This window comes from Nycticebus coucang, chromosome 4, assembly GCF_027406575.1.
Source record: "Nycticebus coucang isolate mNycCou1 chromosome 4, mNycCou1.pri, whole genome shotgun sequence".
Taxonomy (NCBI): domain Eukaryota; kingdom Metazoa; phylum Chordata; class Mammalia; order Primates; family Lorisidae; genus Nycticebus; species Nycticebus coucang.
This window is the reverse complement of record NC_069783.1, coordinates 68852728-68877758: the sequence shown is the minus strand read 5'-3', so window position 1 is coordinate 68877758 and position 25031 is coordinate 68852728. Positions and strand designations below refer to the sequence as shown.

The following is a 25031-nucleotide window of genomic DNA, read 5'->3' as shown; positions in this document are numbered from 1 at the left end:
CCTACCGACTGAGCTACAGGCGCCGCCCGCCATAGTTTTTTTTAAGATGTATAAGATAGTATGTTTCACAAGACCTTGTGAGCAATGCATGAGTAAATGCATAGAAATAGCGTAACACGGCGTGTACTTACCTAATTTTATGTTTTAGTCCTTATGATCATTCGTTCTCTTCATCCGGCCGTGCTTCACAAGCATTAAACAGCATCCACTAAACTGTATAGATCTACAGCCAAATAGTACCTGGAGGAAACCCACCATTTCAGGGAGCTTTCTTTTTTTTTTTTTCTTTTTGAGACAGAGCCTCAAGCTGTCGCCCTGGGTAGAGTCCCTGGCATCACAGCTCACAGCAACCTCCAACTCCTGGGCTCAAGCGATTCTCTTGCCTCAGCCTCCCAAGTAGCTGGGACTACAGGCGCCCACCACAACGCCCAGCTATTTTTTGGTTGCAGCCGTCATTGTTGTTTGGCAGGCCCGAGCTGGATTCGAACCCGCCAGCTCAGGTGTGGCTGGCGCCTTAGCCTCTTGAGCCACAGGCGCCGAACCCAGGGAGCTTTCTTGGATTAACTCTTCCACTACCAGTCCTTTTGCACTCTTACGTTGAGGAGGCTGATTTGTAAGCCTGCCAAGAAGAGACAATCCACAGGAGACCTTTCTGGTTTCAAAACCAGTTTCTTTACAAGTTGTGTTGTTTTCTTGTTTGTTTCTTTTTATTTTTTTTATTTTTTTGTTTGTTTTGTTCAGCAGGCCTGGGGCCAGGAACCCACCACTCCCTGGTGTATGGGGCCAGTGCTCTAACCACTGAGCTACCAGCTGATTGTATTTGCTTTCAATATAGAAACTCTAACAAGTGATACCAGTACATATTTTAAAATTCAACTAATGCAAACAGTGAAATGTAAGTCTCCCACCCCATATTTTCCAAGTCTCAAGTCATTTCTTCAGAGAGAATAGACATACTCTATGTATATATATCTCCTGATGGTCTTTTTGTTTTTTTAAATCAAGAGTAGCTTATTACACACAAAATACTCTGCCTTCTTTCACTGTGGAGTACATTTTTATACTTGTCCTTATCAAGAAGTGTAGATTTGCCTGATTCTTTTTCGCTTCATAGTATCTTCTGTGTTTATACCATAGTTTGGTTAGTTCTCTTAGACTGTTTCTGTTCATGTGCAATTACAGACAACTTTTCAGTGACTATCCCTGTATATTTTGTGAGACTATAATGTGAGACTATAATTAATGAAATCTTAGAAGTAGAAGTCACGGTATGTGTTTTTACATTTATTTACATCCCTTCAAAGACTGTTGCAACTTACACTCTCACCAACAATGTAAGAGCCCGTTCCTCACAAACACGGTGATAACATTCATCTTTTTTTGTCCCTTTACCAAAGTATTATCTTGTTTTAATTTGCCTTTCATTTATAATGCTGAGTATCTTTTCACACATTTACAAAGTATTTTATTTTCTTTTTTTCTTTTAGAGTCAGAGTCTCACTTTATCGCCCCTGGTAAAGTGCCATGGCATCATAGCTCACAACAACCTCTAACTCCTGGGCTTAGGCGATTCCCTTGCCTCAGCCTCCCCAGTAGCTGGGACTACAGGCACCCGCCACAATGCTCGGCTATTTTTTTGTTGCAGTTTAGTCGGGGCCAGGTTTGAACCTGCCACCCTCAGTATATGGAGCTGGCGCCCTGCCCAATTAGCCACAGGCACCGCCCCTTTCACATTTAAATGAGAATTCTTTTTTTTTTTTTTGTAGAGACAGAGTCTCACTTTATGGCCCTCGGTAGAGTGCCGTGGCCTCACACAGCTCACAGCAACCTCCAACTCCTGGGCTTAAGTGATTCTCTTGCCTCAGCCTCCCGAGCAGCTGGGACTACAGGGGCCCGCCACAACGCCCGGCTATTTTTTTGTTGCAATTTGGCCAGGGCTGGGTTTGAACCCGCCACCCTCGGCATATGGGGCTGGCGCCCTACCGACTGAGCCACAGGCGCCGCCCTAAATCAGAATTCTTTTTTTTTTTTTTTCATAGCTGTCTTTTCATGTCCTTTGCACATTTTTCTGGTGGATTTGTTTTTCTCATAGATTTGTAGAAACTCTTAGGAAATTAGCTTTCTGGATTTCAAAAATTTTTGTTCTTTTTTGTCACATATTAATTGAAATATAATTTACATGACATAAATCCCACCCTTTTATTTATTTATTTATTTATTTATTTAGAGACAGAGCCTAAAGCTGTCGCATTCGGTCAAGTGTGATGGCATCACAGCTCACAGCAACCTCCAACTCCTGGGCTTAAGTGATTGTCTTGCCTCAGCCTCCCAAGTAGCTGGGACTACAAGTACCCACTACAATGTCTGGCTATTTTTTTTTTAGTTGTAGTTGTCATTGTTGTCCCGCAGGCCCAGTCTGGATTCAAATCTGCTAGCTCTGGTATATATGGCTGGTGCCCTAGCTGCTTGAGCTACAGGCGCCCAGCCAATCCCACCCTTTTAAAATGTTACAATTTATTTATTTATTTTTTTTTTTTTTATTTATTTTTTTTTTTGTAGAGACAGAGTCTCACTTTATGGCCCTCGGTAGAGTGCCATGATGGCCTCACACGACTCACAGCAACCTCCAACTCCTGGGCTTAAGTGATTCTCTTGCCTCAGCCTCCCGAGTAGCTGGGACTACAGGCGCCCACCACAACGCCCGGCTATTTTTTGATTGCAGTTTGGCCGGGGCCGCGTTTGAACCCGCCACCCTCGGTATATGGGGCTGGTGCCTTACCGACTGAGCCACAGGCGCCGCCCTAAAATGTTACAATTTAGTGGTTTTGGTATATTCTTGTTCAACTTTTCATCACCCCAAAAAGAAACCTCACCCCCGTTAGCAGTTACTCTGCTTCTTTCCCCTGGCATCCATTAAATCTGCTTTCTGTTTATATGCATTTGTTAATTCTGGATATTTATTTAGATGGAATCATATAATATATAGCCTTTTATGTCTGGCTTCTTTCATAATTCAAGTGGCTAAATAAGCATGTGAAATATTGCTCAGCAGTACAATATTGAATATTATTGCTCAGCAGTGTTCTAGTGAATATTATTCACTAGAAAAATGTAAATAAACCAACATGAGACACTGTATTATATCACTGTCATCAAATGGTTATTATCAAGAAGACAGTAACAGGTTTTGTCCAGGAAGTGGAGAACTAGGAACCCTCTTGTGTTGCCGGTAGGAATATAAAATGGTATAGTCACTTTGGAAAACAGTTTGGGAGTTTCTTAAAAAGTTTTATGTATATTTAAATGTATAGTCTAACAATTCCACTTCTAGGTGTCTGCTTATGAGAAATGAAAAAAATGTGCTCATGCAAAGCTTTGCGTGTTAATGTTCTCAGCAGGGCTGTTCATAATAGCCAGAGGTTGGAAACAATCCAAAAATCTGTGGGCTAGTGAGTGGAGAAACAAAATGTGATGTATCCACACAATAGAAAATGACTCAGCAATAAAAGGAATGAGTACAGATACATGCTGCAAAGTGGATGAACCTGTAAGACATTATGCTGAGTGAAAAATAAAAAACAGACACAAAAGGCCTCACATTTATATGAGTGTCCAGAAAAGATAAATTTGTAGAGACAGAAAGCAGATTAGTGACTGGGTGGGGGTGTGAATGATGATTGACTATAGAGGCCAAAAGGGATCTTTTTAAGATGATGGAAGTGTTTTCAAACTAGATGGTAGCGGTATATGCTGGACTTTATAAACTAAATATCATTGAATTGTACACTTAAAATGGGTGAATATTTTGACATGTAAAATATATCTCAATAAAGCTACTTTTTAAAAAACACTTATGGTACCATTTCTACAAAACATTTAAAAACTTAGCCATGTGTGGTGATATATACCTGTAGCCCCTGCTACTCCAGAGGCTAAGGCAGGAGGATTGCTTGAGCTCAGGAGTTCAAAGTTACAGTGAACTGGGATAGTACTACTGCACTCTAGCCTGGGTGAGAGTGAGACTCTGTCTCTAAAAATATATAGAAACTAAAAATAAAAATTATAGGCTCAGCGCCTGTAGCTCAACAGCTAAGGCGCCAGCCACATAAACCGGATCTGGCAGGTTTGAATCCAGCCCAGGCCTGCCAAACAACAATGATAGCTACAACCAAAAAATAGCTGGGTATTGTGGTAGGGGCCTATAGTTCCAGCTGCTTGGGAGGCTGAGGTAGGAGAATCACTTAAGGCCAGGAGTTGGAGGTTGCTGTGAGCTGTGATGCCAGGGCACTCTACCCAGGGCGACAGCTTGAGGTTCTGTCTCAAAAGATAAAAATTATAAGGGCCGGGAGTGGTGGCTCACATTCTGTTATCCAGGCACTCTGGGAGGCTGTGATGGGTGTATTGCCTGAACTCATGAGTTCAAGACCAGCCTGAGCAAAAACCAGACCCCGCCTCTAAAAATAGCCAGGCATTGTGGCAGTGCCTGTATTCGCAGCTACTGAGGAGGCTGAGGCAAGAGAATTGCTTGAGCCCTGTTGAGTTTAAGGTTGCTGTGAGCTGTGCCGTCACGGCACTCTACCAAGGACAACAAAGTGAGACTCTATTTCAAATAAATAAAATCTACCCTTCCCCTTTGTTTTTTGTTCTAATTTTTTTTTTTTTTTTTTTTTGCAGTTTTTGGCAGGGCCGGGTTTGACTCCACTACCTCCAGTATATGGGGCTGGCACCTTACTCCTTTGAGCCACAGGCGCTGCCCCTGTTCTAATATTTTAACACTCACTTCTTTTATGCTTGAATGTTTTCTCTGTCTGGAATATTTAGATATAGGAAATGAGACAAGATGGATAAGATATATGTGGTGATAATCTTTGCCCTGACATTTTCCCTTTGTTTTATATAATTTTAAGATCTTTTTTTTTTTTTGTAGAGACAGAGTCTCACTGTACCGCCCTCGGGTAGAGTGCCGTGGCGTCACACGGCTCACAGCAACCTCTAACTCTTGGGCTTACGCGATTCTCTTGCCTCAGCCTCCCGAGCAGCTGGGACTACAGGCGCCGGCCACAACGCCCAGCTATTTTTTTGTTGCAGTTTGGCCAGGGCTAGGCCTGAACCCGCCACCCTCGGCATATGGGGCCGGCGCCCTACTCACTGAGCCACAGGCGCCGCCCAAGATCTTTTTTTTTGAGATAGTGTCTCACTCTAGGTACACACCATCATGCCCAACTAATTATTTTTTTATAGAAATGAGCTCTCACTATGTTGCTCAGGCTGGTCTTAATCTCCTTGCCTTAAACAGTCCTCCCACCTTGACTTCCCATAGTGCTGAGATTGTAAGCATAAGCCACCTTGCCTGGCCAAGACTTTATTTTATTTTTTGAGACACAGTCTCACTTTGCTGCCTTCGGTAGAGTGCTGTAGCATCACAGCTCACAGCAACCTCAAACTGTTGGGCTTAAGTGATTCTCTTGTCTTAGCCTCCCAAGTAGCCAGGACTAGTACAGGCACCCACCACAACGCCTGGCTATTTTTAGAGACAAGGTTTGGCTCAGGCTGGTTTTGAACCTGTGAGCTCAGGCAATTCACCTGCCTCGGCGTCCCAGAGTGCTGGGATAACAGGTGTGAGCCACCACGCCCGGCTGTTCTTTTCAATTTTAATGATATGTTAAATCATCATCATTATAATTTTTAAAATTATAATTAAAATTAATTTTTAACAATTAAAAATTATATTTTTGCGAAGCTCTTTCATATGTGTAAATCATATATTTTATATATTATATGTAATATATTTCATTTTGTAAGTGAAAAAAATTGAAGCTTAGAATTAAAGGATTTGGTTACAGAGACAATCGGTGGTAAAGAGCAGAGTCAATCCTTCGTCCTTTGACTTTGGAGTCTCATTTTCCTAAGAATCCATGTGCAGCTGAATGAGAATGTTTAGCAAAGAAATTCATTGAACAGAGGGGAAGGAATGTTGTATGAATGAGCTAATATGTATTAGATCTATAATGTCTATAGATCAGTGGGGTTTTTTGTTTTTGTTTTGGGGGGCCAGAGTCTCACTTTATTACCCTCAGTAGAGTGCTGTGGTGTTATAGCTCATAGCAACCTCAAACTCTTGGGCTCAAGCGATTCTCTTGCGTCAGCCTCCCAAGTAGCTGGGACTACAGGCGCCTGCCACAACGCCCAGCTATTTTTTAGAGACAAGGTCTCGCTGTGGCTCAGGCTAGTCTCAAACCCGTGAGCTCAGGCAGTCCACCTGCCTCAGCCTCCCAAGTGCTAAGATTACAGGCGTGAGCCACTGCAGTCGGGCCAAATCAGTGGTTTTTAACTGGGGTGATTTTGGCTCCAAAGGACATTTGGCATTAGCTGGAGACGTTTTTGGTGTTTTTACAATTGGATGTAGGTTTTGCTACTGGGATCTAGGGGTATTGCTAAACATTGTATAATGCATAGGATAGCTCCCACAACAAAGAATTATTCAACCGCAAATGTCAGTAGTGCCAGTGTAGAGAAACCTTGCTATAGATATTATTTTACAAAGCTTTATTTACAAAATAGATTGTCAGGGCGGCGCCTGTAGCTCAAAGGGGTAGGGCGCCAGCCCCATATGCTGGAGTTGGTGGGTTCAAGCCCAGCCCTGGCCAAAAAAAAAAAACAAAACATTAGATTGTCAGCAAATATTACAGTTGTGGATTAGTTCATAACAAAAGATGAGAATTTTTAGACTATTATTGTTTGTACTTTCCAGTTTGTTCATCAGTGGACAACAGAGATTTGATTTAGAAGAGGTTGGGCGTGGTGGCTCATTCCTGTAATCCTGCCTCTCTGGGAGGCCAAAGTGGGTAAATTGCTTAAGTTCAGGAGTTTGAGACCAGCCTGAGCCACAGCAAGAACTCATCTTTACTAAAAGATGGGAACTCCTGTAGTTAGTCCCACCTACTTGGAAGGCTGAGGCAAGAAGATCTCTTGAGGGCGGCGCCTGTGGCTCAGTGAGCAGGGCGCCGGCCCCATATACCAAGGGTGGCGGGTTCAAACCCAGCCCCGGCCAAACTGCAACAACAACAACAAAAAAAGCCGGGCGTTGTGGCGGGCGCCTGTAGTCCCAGCTACTCGGGAGGCTGAGACAGGAGAATCACCTAAGCCCAGGTAGTTGGAGGTTGCTGTGAGCTGTGTGACACCACGGCACTCTACCGAGGGCAATAAAGTGAAACTCTGTCTCTACAAAAAAAAAAAAAGATCTCTTGAATGCCAGAGTTTGAAATTGCTATGAACTATGACCCCAGGGTGACAGAGTGAGACTCTTATCTCCAAAAAAAAGAAAGAAAGAAAGAAAGAAAGTAAAAGGTTTGGCTCAATGCCTGTGGCTCAAGCGGCTAAGGCACCAGCCACGTACACCTGAGCTGGCGGGTTCGAATCCAGCCCGGGCCTGCCAAACAACAAAGATGGCTGCAACCAAGAAATAGCCGGGCATTGTGGTGGGCGCCTGTAGTCCCAGCTACTTGGGAAGTGGAGGCAGGAGAATTGCTTGAGCCCAGGAGTTGGAGGTTGCTGTGAGCTGTGATGGAACAGCGCTCTACCTAGGGTGACAGCTTGAGGCTCCTGTCTCCAAAAAAAAAAAAAAGAATGAAAGAAAGTAAAAGGTATTAAAAAGTAATGAACTTGGGCCAATGGCTCATTCCTATAAGACTAGCACTCTGGAAGGCCGTGCTTGAGGCTTGGAGTTTGAGACTGGCCGTAAGCAAGAGCTAGACCCTGTCTCTACACAAAATAGAAAAATTAGCTAGGTGTGGTGATACACACTACTACTCAGGTCCCAACTACTCAAGAGGCTGAGGCAGGAAGATGGCTTGAGCTGGGAATTGTGAGGTTACAGTGAACTATGATGACACCATGGTACTCTGGCCCAGGTGACAGTGAGACTCTGTTTAAAAAATAATAATGAACTTGGGCCAGGCACAGTGGCTCATGACTGGATTCTCAGCACTCTGAGAGGCTGAGGCAAGAGGATTGCTTGAGGACAGGAGTTCAAGACCAGCCTGGGTAACATAGAAAGACTCTGTCCCTACAAAAAAAATTTTTTTTTTTTTTTTTTTTTTTTTGTAGAGACAGAGTCTCACTTTATGGCCCTCGGTAGAGTGCCGTGGCCTCACACAGCTCACAGCAACCTCCAACTCCTGGGCTTAAGCGATTCTCTTGCCTCAGCCTCCCGAGTAGCTGAGACTACAGGCGCCCGCCACAACACCCGGCTATTTTTTGGTTGCAGTTTGGCCGGGGCCGGGTTTGAACCCGCCACCCTCGGTATATGGGGCCGGCGCCTTACTGGCTGAGCCACAGGCGCCGCCCCCCTACAAAAAATTTTTTGAAAACTAGCCCAGGACACTGGTGCCTGCTTAAAGTTTTAGCTACTTGGGAGGCTGAGGTGGCAGGATTGCTGGAGCGCAGGAGTTCAAGGCTGCAGTAAGCAATGATCACACTATTGCACTCCAGCCTGTGTGACAAAACAAGACCCTGTCTCTAGAAAAAATGTTTTTAAGCTGGGCATGATGGCTTATGCATGTAATCCTTGAGCTCAGAAATTCAAGACCAGCCTGAGCAAGAGCAGGATCCCATCTCTACTAAAAATATAAAAAAATTATCTGGGTTGTGATGGGCACCTGTAGTTTTAGCTAATAGGTTGAGACAGGAAGTCTCTTGAACCTAGGAGTTTACAGTTGCTGTGAGCAAAGCTGATGCCATGGCACTGTAGCCTAGTCAACACAGTGAGACATTATGTAAAAAATAAAATAAAATAGATTTTATTTATTTATTTATTTTTGAGACAGTCTCACTTTGTCACCTTCTGTAGTGCTAGCATGTCTTAGCTCACAGCATCTTCAAAGTCTTGGGCTTAAGTGATTCTCTTGCCTCAGTCTCCCAAGTAGCTGGGGCTACAGGCACCTGCCACAACGCCCACTATTTTTTTGTTGCAGTTGTCATTGTTTTAGTTGGCGTGGGCTGGGTTTGAACCTGCCAGCCTTGGTGTATGTGGCCGGTACCCTACCCACTGAGCTACAGGCACTGCCCCCAGCCAACATCTTTAATTTTCATCCGTGGAACAGTTCTTTGGTTTAAATGAGGTGCTACTATAGTGAAATTCAAATGAAATAATGTGAAAATACTTTGAAAAGTGCTCTAAAAATGTGACATATACTATTAGGAAGGATGAGTGTTTGGCAAGTTATATAGCCTGGCTCTAGGTGTTTTTTTTTTTTTTTTGAGACAGAGTGTCTGTCACCTTCGGTAAAGTGCCATAGCATCACAGCTCACAGCAACCTCAAAGTCTTGGGCTTAAGCGATTCTCTTGCCTCAGCCTTCCAAGTAGCTGGGATATAGGTGCCCACCACAACACCTGGCTATCTTTTTAGAAATGAAGTCTCACTCTGGCTCAGGCTGGTCTCGAACCCCTCAGCCTCCCAGAGTACTAGGATTACAGGTGTGAGCCACTGAGCCCAGCTGGCTCTAGGTGTTGTTAACAACCCTCTGTGTAGTGACATTAGCACTGTTTTACCCTCTTGCAGTTGGAAGTGCAAACACTTAACCATTTTCATTAAAATGTCATCATGTTATTTCTCAAATAATTTGAAAGACTTAGATTCCTGTTCTGTTTGATTTCTAAAATAAGTGGATTATCCTTTTGTATAACTTTAATATTTCTTCTTGTTTTACTTATAGACTGCCAAGACCTCTAGTTAGGGCAGTGGGAATCTTCTCTGACTGTGGAACATTGGGCAGGAGGTTTGCCATTGGTTGGTCCAGGAGGAGGAAGCAGAACATTTGCATTGTTACACCACAGTGTTCAAACTTCAGAAGACTGCTGGCTAAGTGGTGTCATTTACTGTGCAAGTGATTATGTCTTTCCCTGTCCTCTCTGATCATCAGAAACTAATGAAACACCTTTTAGGTTTGATGAATTCAGGTCAGATGCCCTGGCAACTGGTACAGGTAGGATTTTACTGGGTTTTGTGGGGGATGGTGAAAGGGAAAGAACTCATCTTTCCTGTTCTCCCATCCTTACTGAGGTTAAACATCTGTGCTTATAAAGATTAGGTTAACTAACCTTGGCTGTTGTATACAACAGACTGGAGAAATGCTTTTCTTGTTATGTTAGGTTTGTTTTTTTTTTAATATATAGAGATATGAAAGGAAAAGTTTCTTTCATTTTTTGTTTTGTTTGAGGGTTTAAAGTTATGGGGTTTGTTTCTTTTGAGACAAAGTCTTACTCTGTTGCTCTCCACAGAGTGCTGTGGCATCATAGCTCACAGCAACCTCAAACTCTTGGGCACAAGCGATTCTCTTGCCTTAGCCTCCCAAGTAGCTTGGACTACAGGTGCCCACAACAAAACCCCGCTATTTTTAGAGACTGGGTCTTACTCTGGTTCAGGTTGGTCTTGAACTCCTGAGCTCAAGCAATCCAACCGCCTCAGCCTCCCAGAGTACTAGGATTACAGGCGTGAGCCACTGCACCCAGCTAAATTTATCTTGTCATATAGTACTGTTTGAAAATGGTGGATAACTTCTTTATGTTTCACTTACTGTACTAAGTATCATAAGTGATTTGAACTTTGTGTATGTCTACTTTGTTTGAATGTCTACTCATGCTGATGAGCTTATTACCTGTTATAGGGCCTGTGAAAAATGGAACCAAACTCTCTGAGGACTAAAGTCCCAGCTTTCTTATCTGATTTGGGAAAGGCCACATTGAGGGGAATCAGAAAGTGTCCCCGATGTGGCACATACAATGGAACCCGGGGACTGAGCTGTAAGAACAAGACTTGTGGAACCATATTCCGCTATGGTGCACGGAAGCAGCCTAGTGTTGAGGCTGTCAAAATCATCACAGGCTCCGATCTGCAGGTCTACTCTGTGCGACAAAGAGATAGGGGCCCTGATTACCGATGCTTTGTGGAGCTGGGGGTTTCAGAGACAACGATCCAGACTGTGGATGGGACCATCATCACTCAGCTGAGCTCTGGGCGGTGCTATGTCCCCTCATGCCTAAAAGCTGCCACCCAAGGTGTTGTGGAAAACCAGTGCCAGCACATCAAGCTGGCCTTGAACTGTCAGGCAGAGGCCACGCCACTGACGGTAAAGAGCTCGGTCCTGAATGCAATGCAGGCTTCCCCCGAAACCAAACAGACCATCTGGCAGTTGGCCACAGAACCCACGGGCCCCCTGGTACAGAGGATTACTAAAAACATCTTGGTGGTAAAATGCAAGGCAAGCCAGAAGCATAGTTTGGGGTATCTGCATACATCTTTTGTGCAGAAAATCAGTGCCAAAAGCTTGCCTGAGCGCCGTTTCTTCTGCTCCTGTCAGACTCTGAAATCGTACAAGGTGAATGCCTCCAAGGATGAAGCAGCCCAGAGATGTATTCATTTCTTTGCTTGCATCTGTGCCTTTGCCAGTGATGAGACATTGGCTCAGGAATTCTCAGACTTCCTAAATTTTGACTCCAGCGGTAGGTGGTATGCCTGACACATTTCCTCTGGTTTTCTAAAATGCAATGAAAGAATTCCACTGATGTAATTGTCAAAAGCAGTTGCTGGATAATTCAAGTGAAAAGCATTCCTTCTTTTTTTTTTTTTTTTTTTTTTTTTTTGAGACAGTCTCAATTTGTCATCCTTGGTATGTGGCGTCACAGCTCACAGCAACCTCCAACTCCTGGGTTTAGGCGATTCTCTTGCCTTTGCCTCCCAAGTAGCTGGGACTACAGGCGCCCGCCACAACACCGGCTATTTTTGGTTGTAATTGTCATTATTGTTTGGCCAGCCCAGTCTGGATTCCAACCCTCCAGCTCCAGTGTATGGGGCTGGCGCTCTAGCTGTTTGAGCTACAGGCACCAAGCCTTTTTTTTTTTAAGAGACATGATCTTGCTAGGTTGCCCAGGTTGTCCTCAAACTCCAGGACTCAAGGGATCTTCCCACTTCCACATCCCAAGTAACTCAGACTACTGTCACTGCACCAGGCTTTAAATGAACATTTTTCTTTTCTTTTTTTTTTTAATTTTGCGACAAGAGTCTTATTATGTCGCCCTCAGTAGAGTGCCATGGCGTCACAGCTCATAGCAACCTCAAACTCTTGGACTTTGAGCGATTCTCTTGAGAATCAAGCAATTCTCTTGCCCCAGCCTCGCAAGTAGCTGGGACCACAGATGCCCACCACAACGCCCGACTGTTTTTTGGTTGCAGTTGTTGTTGTTTAGCAGGCCCAGGCTCGAACCCACCAGGCAATCACTCCGTAATTATTTAGGGTGAAATATATATTTCTTTTTTTAATTTTTCTTTTTGTAGAGACAGAGTGTCACTTTATCACCCTCAGTAGAGTGCTATGGGATCACAGCTCATAGCAATCTCCAACTCCTGGGTTTAGGCGATTCTCTTGCCCCAGCCTCCCAAGTAGCTGGGACTACAGGTACCTGCCACAACGCCCGGCTATATTTTTGTTGCAGTTTGGCCAGGGCTGGGTTTGAACCCACCATCCTCGGTATATGGGGCCAGCGCCCTACTCACTGAGCCACAGGTGCTGGCCAGGGTGACATATATTTTTATAAATTAAATTTTTGCCAGATATGGGCCTCATACTTATTCTTGGATGGTGTTAGTAATTCATAAATCTTTTGTTTTTTAGGTCTTAAAGAGATTATTGTGCCCCAGTTAGGCTGCCATTCAGAACCAACAGTATCAGCTTGTGAATCTACGGCCTCTAAGCCAAAGAAGAGGAAAAAGGATGAAGTATCTGGTGAGAGGATGGTTGGTTGGTTCATTGGTTGGTTGGTTTGGTGGTATTGTCATTAGATATTATTTCACTGTGTTTTATGTTTTTCACCAAATCTCAGTGATTATAAGAAATAGTTTTGGTTCTTTAGGGTTTCTATTTTTTTTCCAGAAAAAAAATTTTTTTTTTGAGACAGAGTCTCAAGCTGTCACCCTGGGTAGAGTGCCATGGTGTTACAGCTTGCAGCAACCTCAAACTCTTGGGCTCAAGCGATTTTCTTGCCTTGGCCTCTCTTGTAGCTGGAACTACAGGCGCCTATCACAACGCCTGGCTATTTTTTTTTGTTGTTGTTGTTTGTTTGTTTAGCAGACTTGGGCCTGGTTCTGAGCTACGAGTGCCAAGCCTTTTCCTGAAAAAATGTTTACCCTCTATCGATGACTCTTTGTCAAGTCAAGCTTAAAGTTCATTCTGTTGGCCAAAAAAAAAAGATTCAACCAAACTCTGCTTTTATTGTATATGTTTGTTCATCCCTTAAAAACATTCAGGATAGGGCAGCGCCTGTGGCTCAGTGAGCAGGGCACCGGCCCCATATACCAAGGGTGGCGGGTTCAAACCCGGCCCCGGCCAAACTGCAACAAAAAAATAGCCGGGCGTTGTGGCGGGCGCCTGTAGTCCCAGCTGCTCGGGAGGCTGAGGCAGGAGAATCGCTTAGGCCCAGGAGTTGGAGGTTGCTGTGAGCTGTGTGATGCCACGGCACTCTACCGAGGGCGATAAAGTGAAACTCTGTCTCTACAAAAAAAAAAGAAAAAAAAAGAAAACATTCAGGATAGGGTGGCGCCTGTGGCTCAAAGGAGTGGGCACCAGCCCCATCTGCCGGAGGTGGTGGATTCAAGCCCAGCCCCAGCGAAAAACTGAGAAAAAAAAAAAAATTTCAGGATAATCTTATACCTAAATCTGCTTTAGGATAGTATTATGACATTTTCATCCATAAAGGGTTATTAAAAACTTGGGTCAGGGGTGGCGCCTGTGGCTCAGTGGGCAGGACACTGGCTCCATATACCGAGGGTGGCGCGTTCAAACCTGGCCCCAGCCAAACTGCAACAAATAAATAGCTGGGCATTGTGGTGGGTGCCTGTAGTGCCAGCTACTTGGGAGGCTGAGGCAAGAGAATCGCCTAAGCCCAGGAGTTGGAGGTTGCTGTGAGCTGTGTGACGCCATGGCACTCTTCCAAGGATGATAAAGTGAAACTCTCTCTTTACCAAAACAAACAAACAAACAAAATACTTGGGTAAGGCTCACACCTGTAGCTCAAGCGGCTAGGGCGTCAGCCACATACACCAGAGCTGGCAGGTTTGAATCCAGCCTGGGCCTGCCAGACAATGATGACAACTACAACCAAAAAATGGCCGGGCTTTGTGGCAAATGCTTCTAGTCCCAGCTACTTGGGAGGCTGAGGTAGGAGAATCGCTTAAGCCCAGGAGTTAGTTGCTGTGAGCTGTGATGGTGCGGCACTCTACCCAGGTCGACAGCTTAAGGCTCTGTCTTAACAAAAAAAAAAAAAAAACAACTTGGGTCATGGGTTAGCTATATTCCCCACACTAGTTTAGGAATATAGTTTGTTGTCTGCATTTGCAATATGTGGAGATACACGTATATTTTTAAGTTCAGTTTCTTAAAACCAGTGTCACTTAAGGATTCATAAATCAATATGAAAATGCTGAAGTGTGCTTGTAGGTAAGTGTAAAGTGATCTAGACTCTAAACGGAAAAAAAAATTTTTTTTTTTTTTTTTTTGAGACAGAGTCTCACTTTGTTGCCCTGGGTAGAGTGCCCTGTATTATAGCTCATAGCAACCTCAAACTCTTGGGCTCAAGTGATCTTCTTGCCTCAGCCTCCCAGGTAGCTGGGACTACAGGTGTCCTCCACAACACCCAGCTATGTTTAGGGACAGGGTCTTGCTGTTGCTTAGGCTGGTCTCAAACTCCTGAGCTCAAGCAGTCCACATGCCTTGTCCTCACATAGTGCTAGTATTACAGGCATGAGCCACTGCATCATACCCTAAATGAAAATATTAACTGGTCCATACATGTGGACCAAACTCATTAGTAGTAAACAGAACAGAAACATTTTCAAATGGGAAATTAAAACAATATACGTTTTGCTATCAAAATAGCAAATATATATGTGTGTGTGTATATATATTTTAGAGACAGAGTCTTACTTTATTGCCCTCGGTAGAGTGCTGTGGCACCACAGCTCACAGCAACCTCCAACTCCTTGGCTTAGGCAATTCTCTTGCCTCAGCCTCCTGAGTAGCTGGGACTATAGGCACCATACCCACCACAACGCCTGGCTTTTTTGTTGCCAGTTTGGCCGGGGTCAGGTTCAAACTCGCCATCCTCGGTATGTGGGGCCAGCGCCCTACCCACTGAGCCACAGGTGCCACCCATAATTAGCAAAAATATTTTTTAAATGATGAGACCAAAGGTAAATCCAGGCTCTCTAGCATGGCTAGGGCAGCGTAAGCTGCTATAATCAATCCCTTGTAAGCAGCTAGGGCAGCGTTAAGCTGCTATAATCAATCCCTTGTAAGTAGCTTGCGCTGTCTGTTAAGAACCTTCAAATGGTCCTACCCATAGGGAATATTTGTGGAGGCATGTCAGGTGGTCATGAATAGGAATTTGGTACTGGAAAGTTGAAGAAAGATGGAGAAAAAAAGTGACATGGTCATTTATGTGTTTTAGGGAAGCTATTCTGGCAGCAATATAAAACAGAGATTATTGCTAAATGTTTACTTATTTTATAAAACAACTTCTGGGCCATGTGTGGTGACTTAACTAACACCTGTCATCCAAGCACTCTGGGAGACCAAAGCAGTGGGATTCCTTGAGCTCAGGAATTTGAGACCAGCCTAAGCCAGGATGAGGCTCTGTCTCTACTAAAAATAGAAAAAATTAGCTAGGCATTGTGGTGGGTGCCTGTAGTCCCAGCTACTGGGGGCAGGCTGAGGTGGGAAGATCGCTTGAAGTTACTGTGACCTGCATTGATGCCATGGCACTCTAGCCTGGGCAGCAGAGTGAGACTCTGTCTCAAAAAAAATTTTAAAATGGCTTGTCTCAGAAAAAATTTAAAAATGGCTTGGCGCCTATAGCTCAGCAGCTAGTGCGCCAGCCACACATACCAGAGCTGACAGGTTCAAACCCAGCCCCAGCCTGCCAAACAACAATGACAACTACAGCAAAAAAAAAAAAATAGCCAGGCATTGAGGCAGGTGCCTCTAGTCTCAGCTATTTGGGAGGCTGAGGCAAGGGAACCCACTACCGACGGTGGTGGGTTCAACCCAGCCCCTGTCAAACTGCAACAACAACAACAAAAAAGTGGCAGTGGGTGGCGCCTGTGGCTCAGTGAGTAGGGCACCGGTCCCATATGCTGAGGGTGGTGGGTTGAAACCCAGCCCCAGCCAAACTGTAACAAAAAAATAGCCGGGTGTTGTGGCAGGTGCTGGTAGTTCCAGCTGCTTGGGAGGCTGAGGCAAGAGAATCGAGTTAAGCCCAAGAGTTAGAGGTTGCTGTGAGCCGTGTGACATCATGGCACTCTACCCGAGGGCAGTACGTGAGACTCTGTCTCTACAAAAAAAAAAAAGTGGCAGCTGTGGCTTAGTGGGTAGAGCGCCAGCCCATATACCGGAGGTGGCAGCTTCAAACCTGGCCCAGCCCCAAAACTGCAAAAAACAAACAAACAAAAGCCAGCCATTGTGGTGGGCACCTGTAGTCCTGGCTACTTGGGAGCCTGAGGCAAGAGGATCACTTGAGTGCAAGGGGAGTTTGAAGCTGCATGAGCTATGATTGCCAAGGCACTCTACTGAGGACGACAGAGTTGAGACTCTGTTTCAAAAATAAATAAATAACAGTTCTTACCCTTTGATTTAGCAGTCTCTTTCTCTCTAAGGTCTTGTTTTGCTGTCCAGGCTGGAATGCAGTGGTGTGATGATAGCTCACTGCAGCCTCAAACTCCTGGGTTCGTGGGATCCTCCTATTTTAGCCTCAAGTAGCAAAGTCTACAGGCACCTGGCACCTGACCCAGCTGTTCATTATATTTTTTGCAGAGATGGGGTCTCACTGTGTTATTCAAGCTGGCCTCAAATTCCTAGGCTCACTTGATCCTCCTATCTCTTACCAAAATGCTGAGATTATAGGCATGAGCCACTGTATCCCTCCCAGTAGTCCCACTTATAAATAAATCTTTTTTAAGGCAATAATCTTTGGTGTAGGAAAAGCATTTTGTCCAGATACCCATTTTATGATTATTTGTGATACTGAAAAATTTAAAACAACTAAGGGCCAACCACTTGAAATAGTTAAATGAACCCTGATCAAGCCACTTTACCTTAGAATGTTAGTCAGCCATTAAAAATGATTATAAAGGGGCGGTGCCTGTGGCTCAGAGGGGTAGGGTGCTGGCCCCATATGCTGGAGGTGGCGGGTTCAAACCCAGCCCCAGCCAAAAACTGCAAAAAAAAAAAAAAAAAAAATTATTATAAAGAATTTGGGGGGCTGAGTGCAGCAGCTCAGGCCTGTAATCCTAGCAGTATGGGAGGCTGAGGCAGGTGGATAGTTTGAGCTCAGGAGTTTGAAATCAGCCTGAGCAAGGGTGAGAACCTCATCTCTCTTAAAAATAGAAAAATTAACCAGGCATTGTGGCGAGTCCCTATAGTCCCAGCTACTCAGGAGGCTGATGTAGGAGGATCACTTGAGCCCAGGAGTTTGATGTTGCTGTGATGCTAGGGCACTCTAGCCTAGGCAACAGTGAGACTCTGTCTCAGAACAAAGAAAAAAAGAATTTGGGACAATGTTTATATCACTTAGGTAGCCAAGTAAAGTATAGAATGCATGATTAAACTTGAATCAGATGAAATGACAAATAATTTTTAGTAGAAGTATTTCCCATGCAATATTTGGAATGTACTTAATACGAACAAATTACTTGTTTATCTGAAATTTCAAATAATTTTTTTTTTTTTGCCAAGTCTTGTGTTGTCAGATTTGGCAAAAAAAGTCTGCCAACAGATTTGGTATAGTCACAGCTACTTAAAAATCACAAAATCAGCAAAACAAACTATTCATGGGAAAGAAAATGGGAGCCCAAGAGTTAAGAGGTTGCTGTGAGCCATGTGATGCCACGGCACTCTACCTGAGGGCGGTACAGTGAAACTCGGTCTCTACAAAAAAAAAAAAAAAAAGGGAGACAGTGCACCAGAATATTAATTATGATTGAGAGGTGGGAGTAATGGGTAAACTTTTTTCTTCATTTCACTTTTGTTTAGTCCCCTAATTTCCTATAAAAAGTACAAGAGAGTTAAAATGTTATGTATAAAGGCTACTGTTAATTCCTTCTAGAAACTTGGAAACTAACCTAGAAATTAGTAAAGATTGTTCATACTTTTTAGACTGTAAAGAAATTAATATCAAATCAATTTATATTCTGTGGTCATGTTATTAAACACAGGAATGATTTGTGGTTTAGGTGCACAGATGAACAGTTCACTATTGCGTCAAGATGCAGTGAACAGTAATCTAAGGAAAAGTGGCCTGAAAAAGCCTGTGGTTGCTTCTTCATTAAAAAGGCAGGGTAAGTTTCCCATCCCTAGAATAGGTAAAAGTAGTGGAAAATTCTTCTTCTTTTTTTTTTTTTTTTTGTAGAGAAAGAGTCTCACTTTATGGCCCTCGGTAGAGTGCCGTGGCCTCACACAGCTCACAGCAACCTCCAACTCCTGGGCTCAAGCGATTCTCTTGCCTCAGCCTCCCCAGCAGCTGGGACTACAGGCGCCCGCCACAACGCCGGGCCATTTTTTGGTTGCAGTTTGGCCGGGGCCGGGTTTGAACCCGCCACCCTCGGCATATGGGGCCGGCGCCCCACCGACTGAGCCACAGGCGCCACCCCTTCTTTTTTTTTTTTAAGAGACAGAGTCTTACTTTATCGCCCTCGGTAGAGTGCTGTGGCATCACAGCTCACAGCAACCTCCAACTACTGGGCTTAGGTGATTCTCTTGCCTCAGCCTCCCGAGAAGCTATGACCACAGGTGCCCACCACAACGCCCGGCTAGTGGAAAATCATTCTAAAAAAGCCAGAAGCAGTATAATCAAAATAAATGTTTCATGTTGTCCCCCAAAGAGTGCTAATATAAACTTTAGCAGGCAATGAGGCTGAGGTCTTTCCTGTTCCACTGGTTTCAAATGATGCTCAAAGCTAAACTATATTAACAAATCGTAGAGAGGGAGAACCATTAAGTGGTTGCCAGGGAGGGGTTAGGGAAGGGTTTGGAGGGGAGTTATAGTAGCAATAAAAGGGTAGTACAAGAGAATCTTTTTTATTTTTGCAGTTTTTGGCCAGGGCTGGGTTTGAACCCGCCATCTCCGGCATATGGGGCCAGCGCCCTACTCCTTTGAGCCACAGGCACCACCCCAGTACAAGAGAATCTTATGATAGAAGTGTTTTATGTCTTGACTGTGGTTGTAGTCACACAAGTCTTCACATGTCTTAAAATTCTAAAATTGCATAGAATCATATGCATGAAGGTTGGGCAAAGTGGCTCAGCTGTAATCCTAGCACTCTGGAAGGCTGAGGCGGGTGGATTGCCCTGAGCTCACTGGTTTGAGACCAGCCTGCCCACGAGCGAGAACCCACCCCTCCATCTCTAAAAAATAGCCAGGCATTGTGGCAGGCGCCTGTAGTCCCAGCTACTTGGGAGGCTGAGGCAAGAGAATCGCTTGAGCCCAAGAGCTGGAGGTTGCTGTGAGCTATGACACCACGGCATTCTACCAAGGATGACAAAGTGAGACTCTGACTCAAAAAAAAAAGGACTAGTGGGCGGCGCCTGTGACTCACAGGGGTAGGGCGCCAGTCCCATATGCTGGAGGTGGCAGGTTCAAACCCAGCCCTGACCAAAAACCCCACACACACACACACAAAAAAGGACTATATGCGTGCATTACCACACATCAGTGCATAAAATTGGTGAAATCTGAATAAAGGTCACAGGATAGGCTGGACGAGGTGGCTCACACCTGTAAATCCTAGCACCCTGGGAGGCCAAAGCTGGTGGATTGCCTGAGCTCATGAGTTTGAGACCAGCTTGAGCCAGAGTGAGACCCTATCTTTAAAAATAGCCCAGTATTGGGCGGCGCCTGTGGCTCAGTGAGTAGGGCGCCGGCCCCACATGCCGAGGGTGGCGGGTTCAAACCCAGCCCCGGCCAAACTGCAACCAAAAAATAGCCGGGCGTTGTGGCGGGCGCCTGTAGTCCCAGCTACTCGGGAGGCTGAGGCAAGAGAATCGCGTAAGCCCAAGAGTTAGAGGTTGCTGTGAGCTGTGTGAGGCCACGGCACTCTACCGAGGGCGGTACAGTGAGACTCTGTCTCTACAAAAAAAAAAAAAAAAAAAATAGCCCAGTATTGGGCAGCGCCTGTGGCTCAGTGAGTAGGGTGCCGGCCCCATATGCTGAGAGTGGTGGGTTCAAACCCAGACCCAGCCAAACTGCAACAAAAAATAGCCGGGCGTTGTGGCGGGCGCCTGTAGTCCCAGCTGCTTGGGAGGCTGAGGCAAGAGAATCGCGTAAGCCCAAGAGTTAGAGGTTGCTGTGAGCCGTGTGACGCCACGGCACTCTACCTGAGGGCAGTATAGTGAGACTCTGTCTCTACAAAAAAAAAAAAAAAAATAGCCCAGTATTGTGGCCAGTGCCTCTAGTCTAGTGTTTCGCAACCTTCCTAATGCCTCCTAGTGCCGTGACCCTTTAATACAGTTCCTCATGTTGTGGTGACCCTCAACCATAAAATTATTTTCGTTGCTACTTCATACCTGTAATTTTGCTACTGTTATGAATTGTAATGTAAATATCTGATATGCAGAACGTATTTTCATTGTTACAAAGGGGTCGTGACCCACAAGTTGAGAACCGCTGCTCTGGTCCCTATAGTGCCATACTCACAGCAACCTCAAACTCTTGGGCTCGAGCAATCCTCTTGCCTCAGATTCCCAAGTAGCCTGGATTATAGGCATGTGCCACTAAGCCTGGCTGGCTTTTTTTTTCTATTTCTATTTTTTTTTTTTTTTTTATGTAGAGACAGAGTCTCACTGTGCCGCCCTTGGTAGAGTGCCGTGGCGTCGCACGGCTCACAGCAACCTCTAACTCTTGGGCTTACGCGATTCTCTTGCCTCAGCCTCCCGAGCAGCTGGGACTACAGGTGCCCGCCACAACGCCCGGCTATTTTCTTTGTTGCAGTTTGGCTGGGGCTGGGTTTGAACCCGCCACCTTCAGCATATGGGGCCGGCACCCTACTCACTGAGCCACAGGTGCCGCCCTCTATTTCTATTTTTATTTATTTATTTATTTGAGACAGAGTCTCACTTTCTCCCCTCAATAGAGTGCCGTGGCATCACAGCTGACAGCAACCTCAAATTCTTGGGCTTAAGTGATTCTCTTACCTCAGCCTCCCGACTAGCTGGGACTATAGGCACCTGCCACAACACCTGGCTATTTTCTGTTGCAGTTGTCATTATTGTTTAGCTGGCCCAAGCTGGGTTTGAATCCACCAGCTTTGGTGTATGTGGCTGGTGTCATAACCACTGTGCTATGGGTGCCGAGCCTTTTTTTTCTATTTTTAGTAGAAATAGGGTCTCTCTTTTGCTCAGGTTGGTCTCAAATTCCTAAGGTCAAGCAATTCATTCACCTCAGCCTCACATAGTGCTAGGATTATAGGCACTCACGCAGTTGTTAGTGATCTTAAGCCTATTAGTCTCTAAGAGCTTCTTATTTCTTATTTTCTAAGTAGATTTAAAAAAATAAATAAAAAGGCCAGGCGCTGTGGCTCACACCTGTAATTCTAGCACTCTGGGAGGCTGAGGTAGGTGGATAGCCTGAGCTCAGGAGTTGGAGACCAGCCTGAGCTAGAGCCAGACCCCATCTCTATAGCTGGGAGTTGTGGCTAGTGCCTATAGTCCTAGCTACATGGGAGGCTGAGGCTGTTTCTTTCTTTTTTTTTTTTTTTTGAGACAGTGTCTCAAGCTGTCACCCTGGGTAGAGTGCTGTGGTGTCATAGCTCACAGCAACCTCAAACTCTTGGGCTTAAGTGATCCTCTTGCCTCAGCCTCCCAAGTAGCTGGGATTATAGGCGCCTGCCACAACGCCCAGCTATTTTTTGGTTGTAGTTGTTGTTTGGCGAGCAAAACAACAAGGGCTGGACACCAAACACTCCAGGTCTGGTGTATGTGACTGGCGCCTTAGCCGCTTGAGCTATAGGCACCGAGCCCATTTCTAAATAAATCAATAAATAAAAATTATAAATAACTAAATAAATACATAAATGTATTTAAAAGTCTCAGAATATTCCATTTTGTTTATTTTATACACTTTCTTTGAATTTTAGTTTCATGTTCTTTTTTTTGTACTTGTTAACTTCAATTAACTGTTTATTCTGTAAGAAAAGAAAAATTACTGAAGAGGCATATTTTTTTTGTCCTTTTCCTAGCCTGTGGTCAGCTACTAGATGAGGGACAAGTGACCTTATCTTTCCAGGACTGGCTGGCTAGCGTCACAGAACGCATCCATCAAACCATGCACTATCAGTTTGATGGTAAGTATTCCTCATCAAACTGGACTCTGGCAAACAGGCAAAATTAAGGTAACTGCTATATTTCTACTCTATTTTGGTAGAAGTAATTATACTTCAGAGAGCATTGGGCCACAGAAAAGTAGAAATCTAAGTTGAAAAAAAGGAATAATCACACGATTAATATGAAGGACCAACAAAATGACATTAGAGGTAGAAGAGAAAAAACACAGAAAATAATAAACAAAATATTAAGTAAAGATAGATAACCTGATTTGTGTGTGGAGATGAGGGAAACACCAAAGTTTTCATTTTAACCCTCAAACTTAAAATCAAAGCAAGGGGGATGGGCGGCGCCTGTCGCTCAGTCCATAAGGCTCTGGCCCCATATACCGAGGGTGGCGGGTTCAAACCCGGCCTCTGCTGAACTGCAACCAAAAAATAGCCGGGCGTTGTGGCAGGCGCCTGTAGTCCCAGCTACTCGGGAGGCTGAGGCAAGAGAATCGCTTAAGCCCAGGAGTTGGAGGTTGCTGTGAGCTGTATGATGCCATGGCACTCTACCAAGGGCCATAAAGTGAAACTCTGTCTCTACAAAAAAAAAATCAAAGCAAGGGGGAAAAAATCTTAGAGAAAATATAATTGTGTGAGACTACAATAGTTACATAAAATTATATGGACATGCTAAGGAAGAATGGAGCACACAGGCTGGACTTGGGTGCGATTTGTTATAGTCATAGATGTGAGGAAGGTCTTCCTTATGCTTATATGCTTTCCATTGGTTCTAGTACTGTGCTTCAGCCACATATAGGTCTGTTCCCGTTTCCCGTCTTTACAGCTGCACACACACAAACCCACTGTCCCACTTGACAGTTCTTCTCTTGTCCAAGTGATACATCTCAGGTTCTTTACATGCTCCTCATATCATCCTGGTGTTCTTCGCTGAATATATTCCAGCTTATGAATATTCTTTAACGTACCCTTTGCTGTATATGTGAAACTTAGTAAATATGGAATGTAAATGTCTTAGCACAATAACTAAGAAAATGCCAGGAAGGCTATGTTAACCAGTGTGATGAAAATGTGTCAAACGGTCTATGAAATTAGTGTATGGTGCCCCATGATCACATTAATGTACACAGCTATGATTTAATAAAAAAATAAAAAATAAATAAATAAAGTATCCTTTGCTGAATAGTATCCTAATGGCACTCAGTGGGAGGAAATGAGTTTTAAATGTTTAGAACAGTTATGGTGGGCGGCACCTGTGGCTCAGTGGGTGGGGCGCCAGTCCCATATACCAAGGGTGGCAGATTCAAACCTAGCCCCGGCAAAACTGCAACAATAAAATAGCTGGGCGTTGTAGTGGGTGCCTGTAGTTCCAGCTACTCAGGAGCCTGAGGCAAGAGAATTGCCTAAGCCTAGGAGTTGGAGGTTGCTGTGAGCTGTGTGATGCCACAGCACTCTACCGTGGGCGATAAAGTGAAACTCTGTCTCTACAAAAAAAAAAAAAAAAGAACAGTTATGGCTCCCTGAAATAGTCATTTAGATATTAATGCAGACTAAATAAAAATTAAGAATAAGCTAAGAAGGGTTGTAAAAAAGAGATTCAATTTTTTTTTTTTTTCATAGAGACAGAGTTTCACTTTATGGCCCTCGGTAGAGTGCCGTGGCCTCACACAGCTCACAGCAACCTCCAACTCCTGGGCTTAAGCGATTCTCTTGCCTCAGCCTCCCGAATAGCTGGGACTACAGGCGCCCGCCACAACACCCAGCTATTTTTTGGTTGCAGTTTGGCCGGGGCTGGGTTTGAACCCATCACCCTCAGTATATGGGGCCGGCGCCTTACCGACTGAGCCACAGGCGCCGCCCAGAGATTCAATTTTTTTAATAGGAAATGATTTAAGGAGTCAATTTTTTATATTGTTACATTTTATTTATTATTTGAAGTAATATTATATAGGGTTGCTGGGGGGTGGGGTAGAAAAAGTTGAAATAACATTAAAATACCTATTAACTCACCTCCAAACAGAAAATAGAATATTGAAATACTGTAAGCTGGGCGGCGCCTGTGGCTCAGTCGGTAAGGCACCAGCCCCACATACCGAGGGTGGCATGTTCAAACCTGGCCCCAGCCAAATAGCAACAAAAAAATAGCTGGGCGTTGTAGTGGGCACCTATAGTCCCAGCTACTCGGGAGGCTGAGGCAAGAGAATCACCTAAGCCCAAAAGCTAGAGGTCGCTGTGAGTGGTGTGACACCACGGCACTCTACCAAGGGTCATAAAAAAAAAAAAAAAAAGCTCAGTGTCTGTAGCTCAAGTGGCTAAGGCACCAGCCACATACACCAGAGCTGGCGGGTTCAAATCCAGCCTGGGCCTGCCAAACAACAATAACAACTACAACCAAAAAAATAGCCAGGTGTTGTGGTGGGCACCTGTAGTCCCAGCTACTTGGGAGGCTGAGGCAGGAGAATTGCTTGAGCCCAAGTGTTTGAAGTTGCTGTGAGCTATGACACCAAGGCACTTTCCCAAGGGCAACAAAGTGAGACTCCATCTCAAAAAAAAAAAAAAAAAAAAAGATTAATTCTTAAACCTAAGCTCCGGCATCACATTAGTTGAGTTCTAGTAAATTAGCACTTCTTTGAAAACTGTAATGATCCTTGTAATGTAGGCTGT

The 25031-nt window shown here is 44.5% G+C and overlaps 1 protein-coding gene across 4 annotated transcripts in view; it reads left to right on the top strand.

Moving 5' to 3' along the window:
* Nucleotides 1–25031, top strand: part of C4H2orf42 (chromosome 4 C2orf42 homolog) — a 39651-nt gene that overhangs the window by 3908 nt on the left and 10712 nt on the right. The window contains exons 2-6 of one of the 4 annotated variants that reach the window (XM_053587109.1): nucleotides 9715–9984; nucleotides 10666–11500; nucleotides 12670–12780; nucleotides 18279–18383; nucleotides 22278–22382. In XM_053587109.1, the coding sequence (XP_053443084.1) occupies nucleotides 10678–11500; nucleotides 12670–12780; nucleotides 18279–18383; nucleotides 22278–22382 (1144 nt within the window). In that variant the 5' untranslated portion in view covers nucleotides 9715–9984; nucleotides 10666–10677. Of the gene's footprint in view, nucleotides 1–8816; nucleotides 11501–12669; nucleotides 12781–18278; nucleotides 18384–22277; nucleotides 22383–25031 lie in introns of those variants that run through there. The other 3 variants (XM_053587111.1, XM_053587113.1, XM_053587112.1) reach the window with 3 other exon arrangements.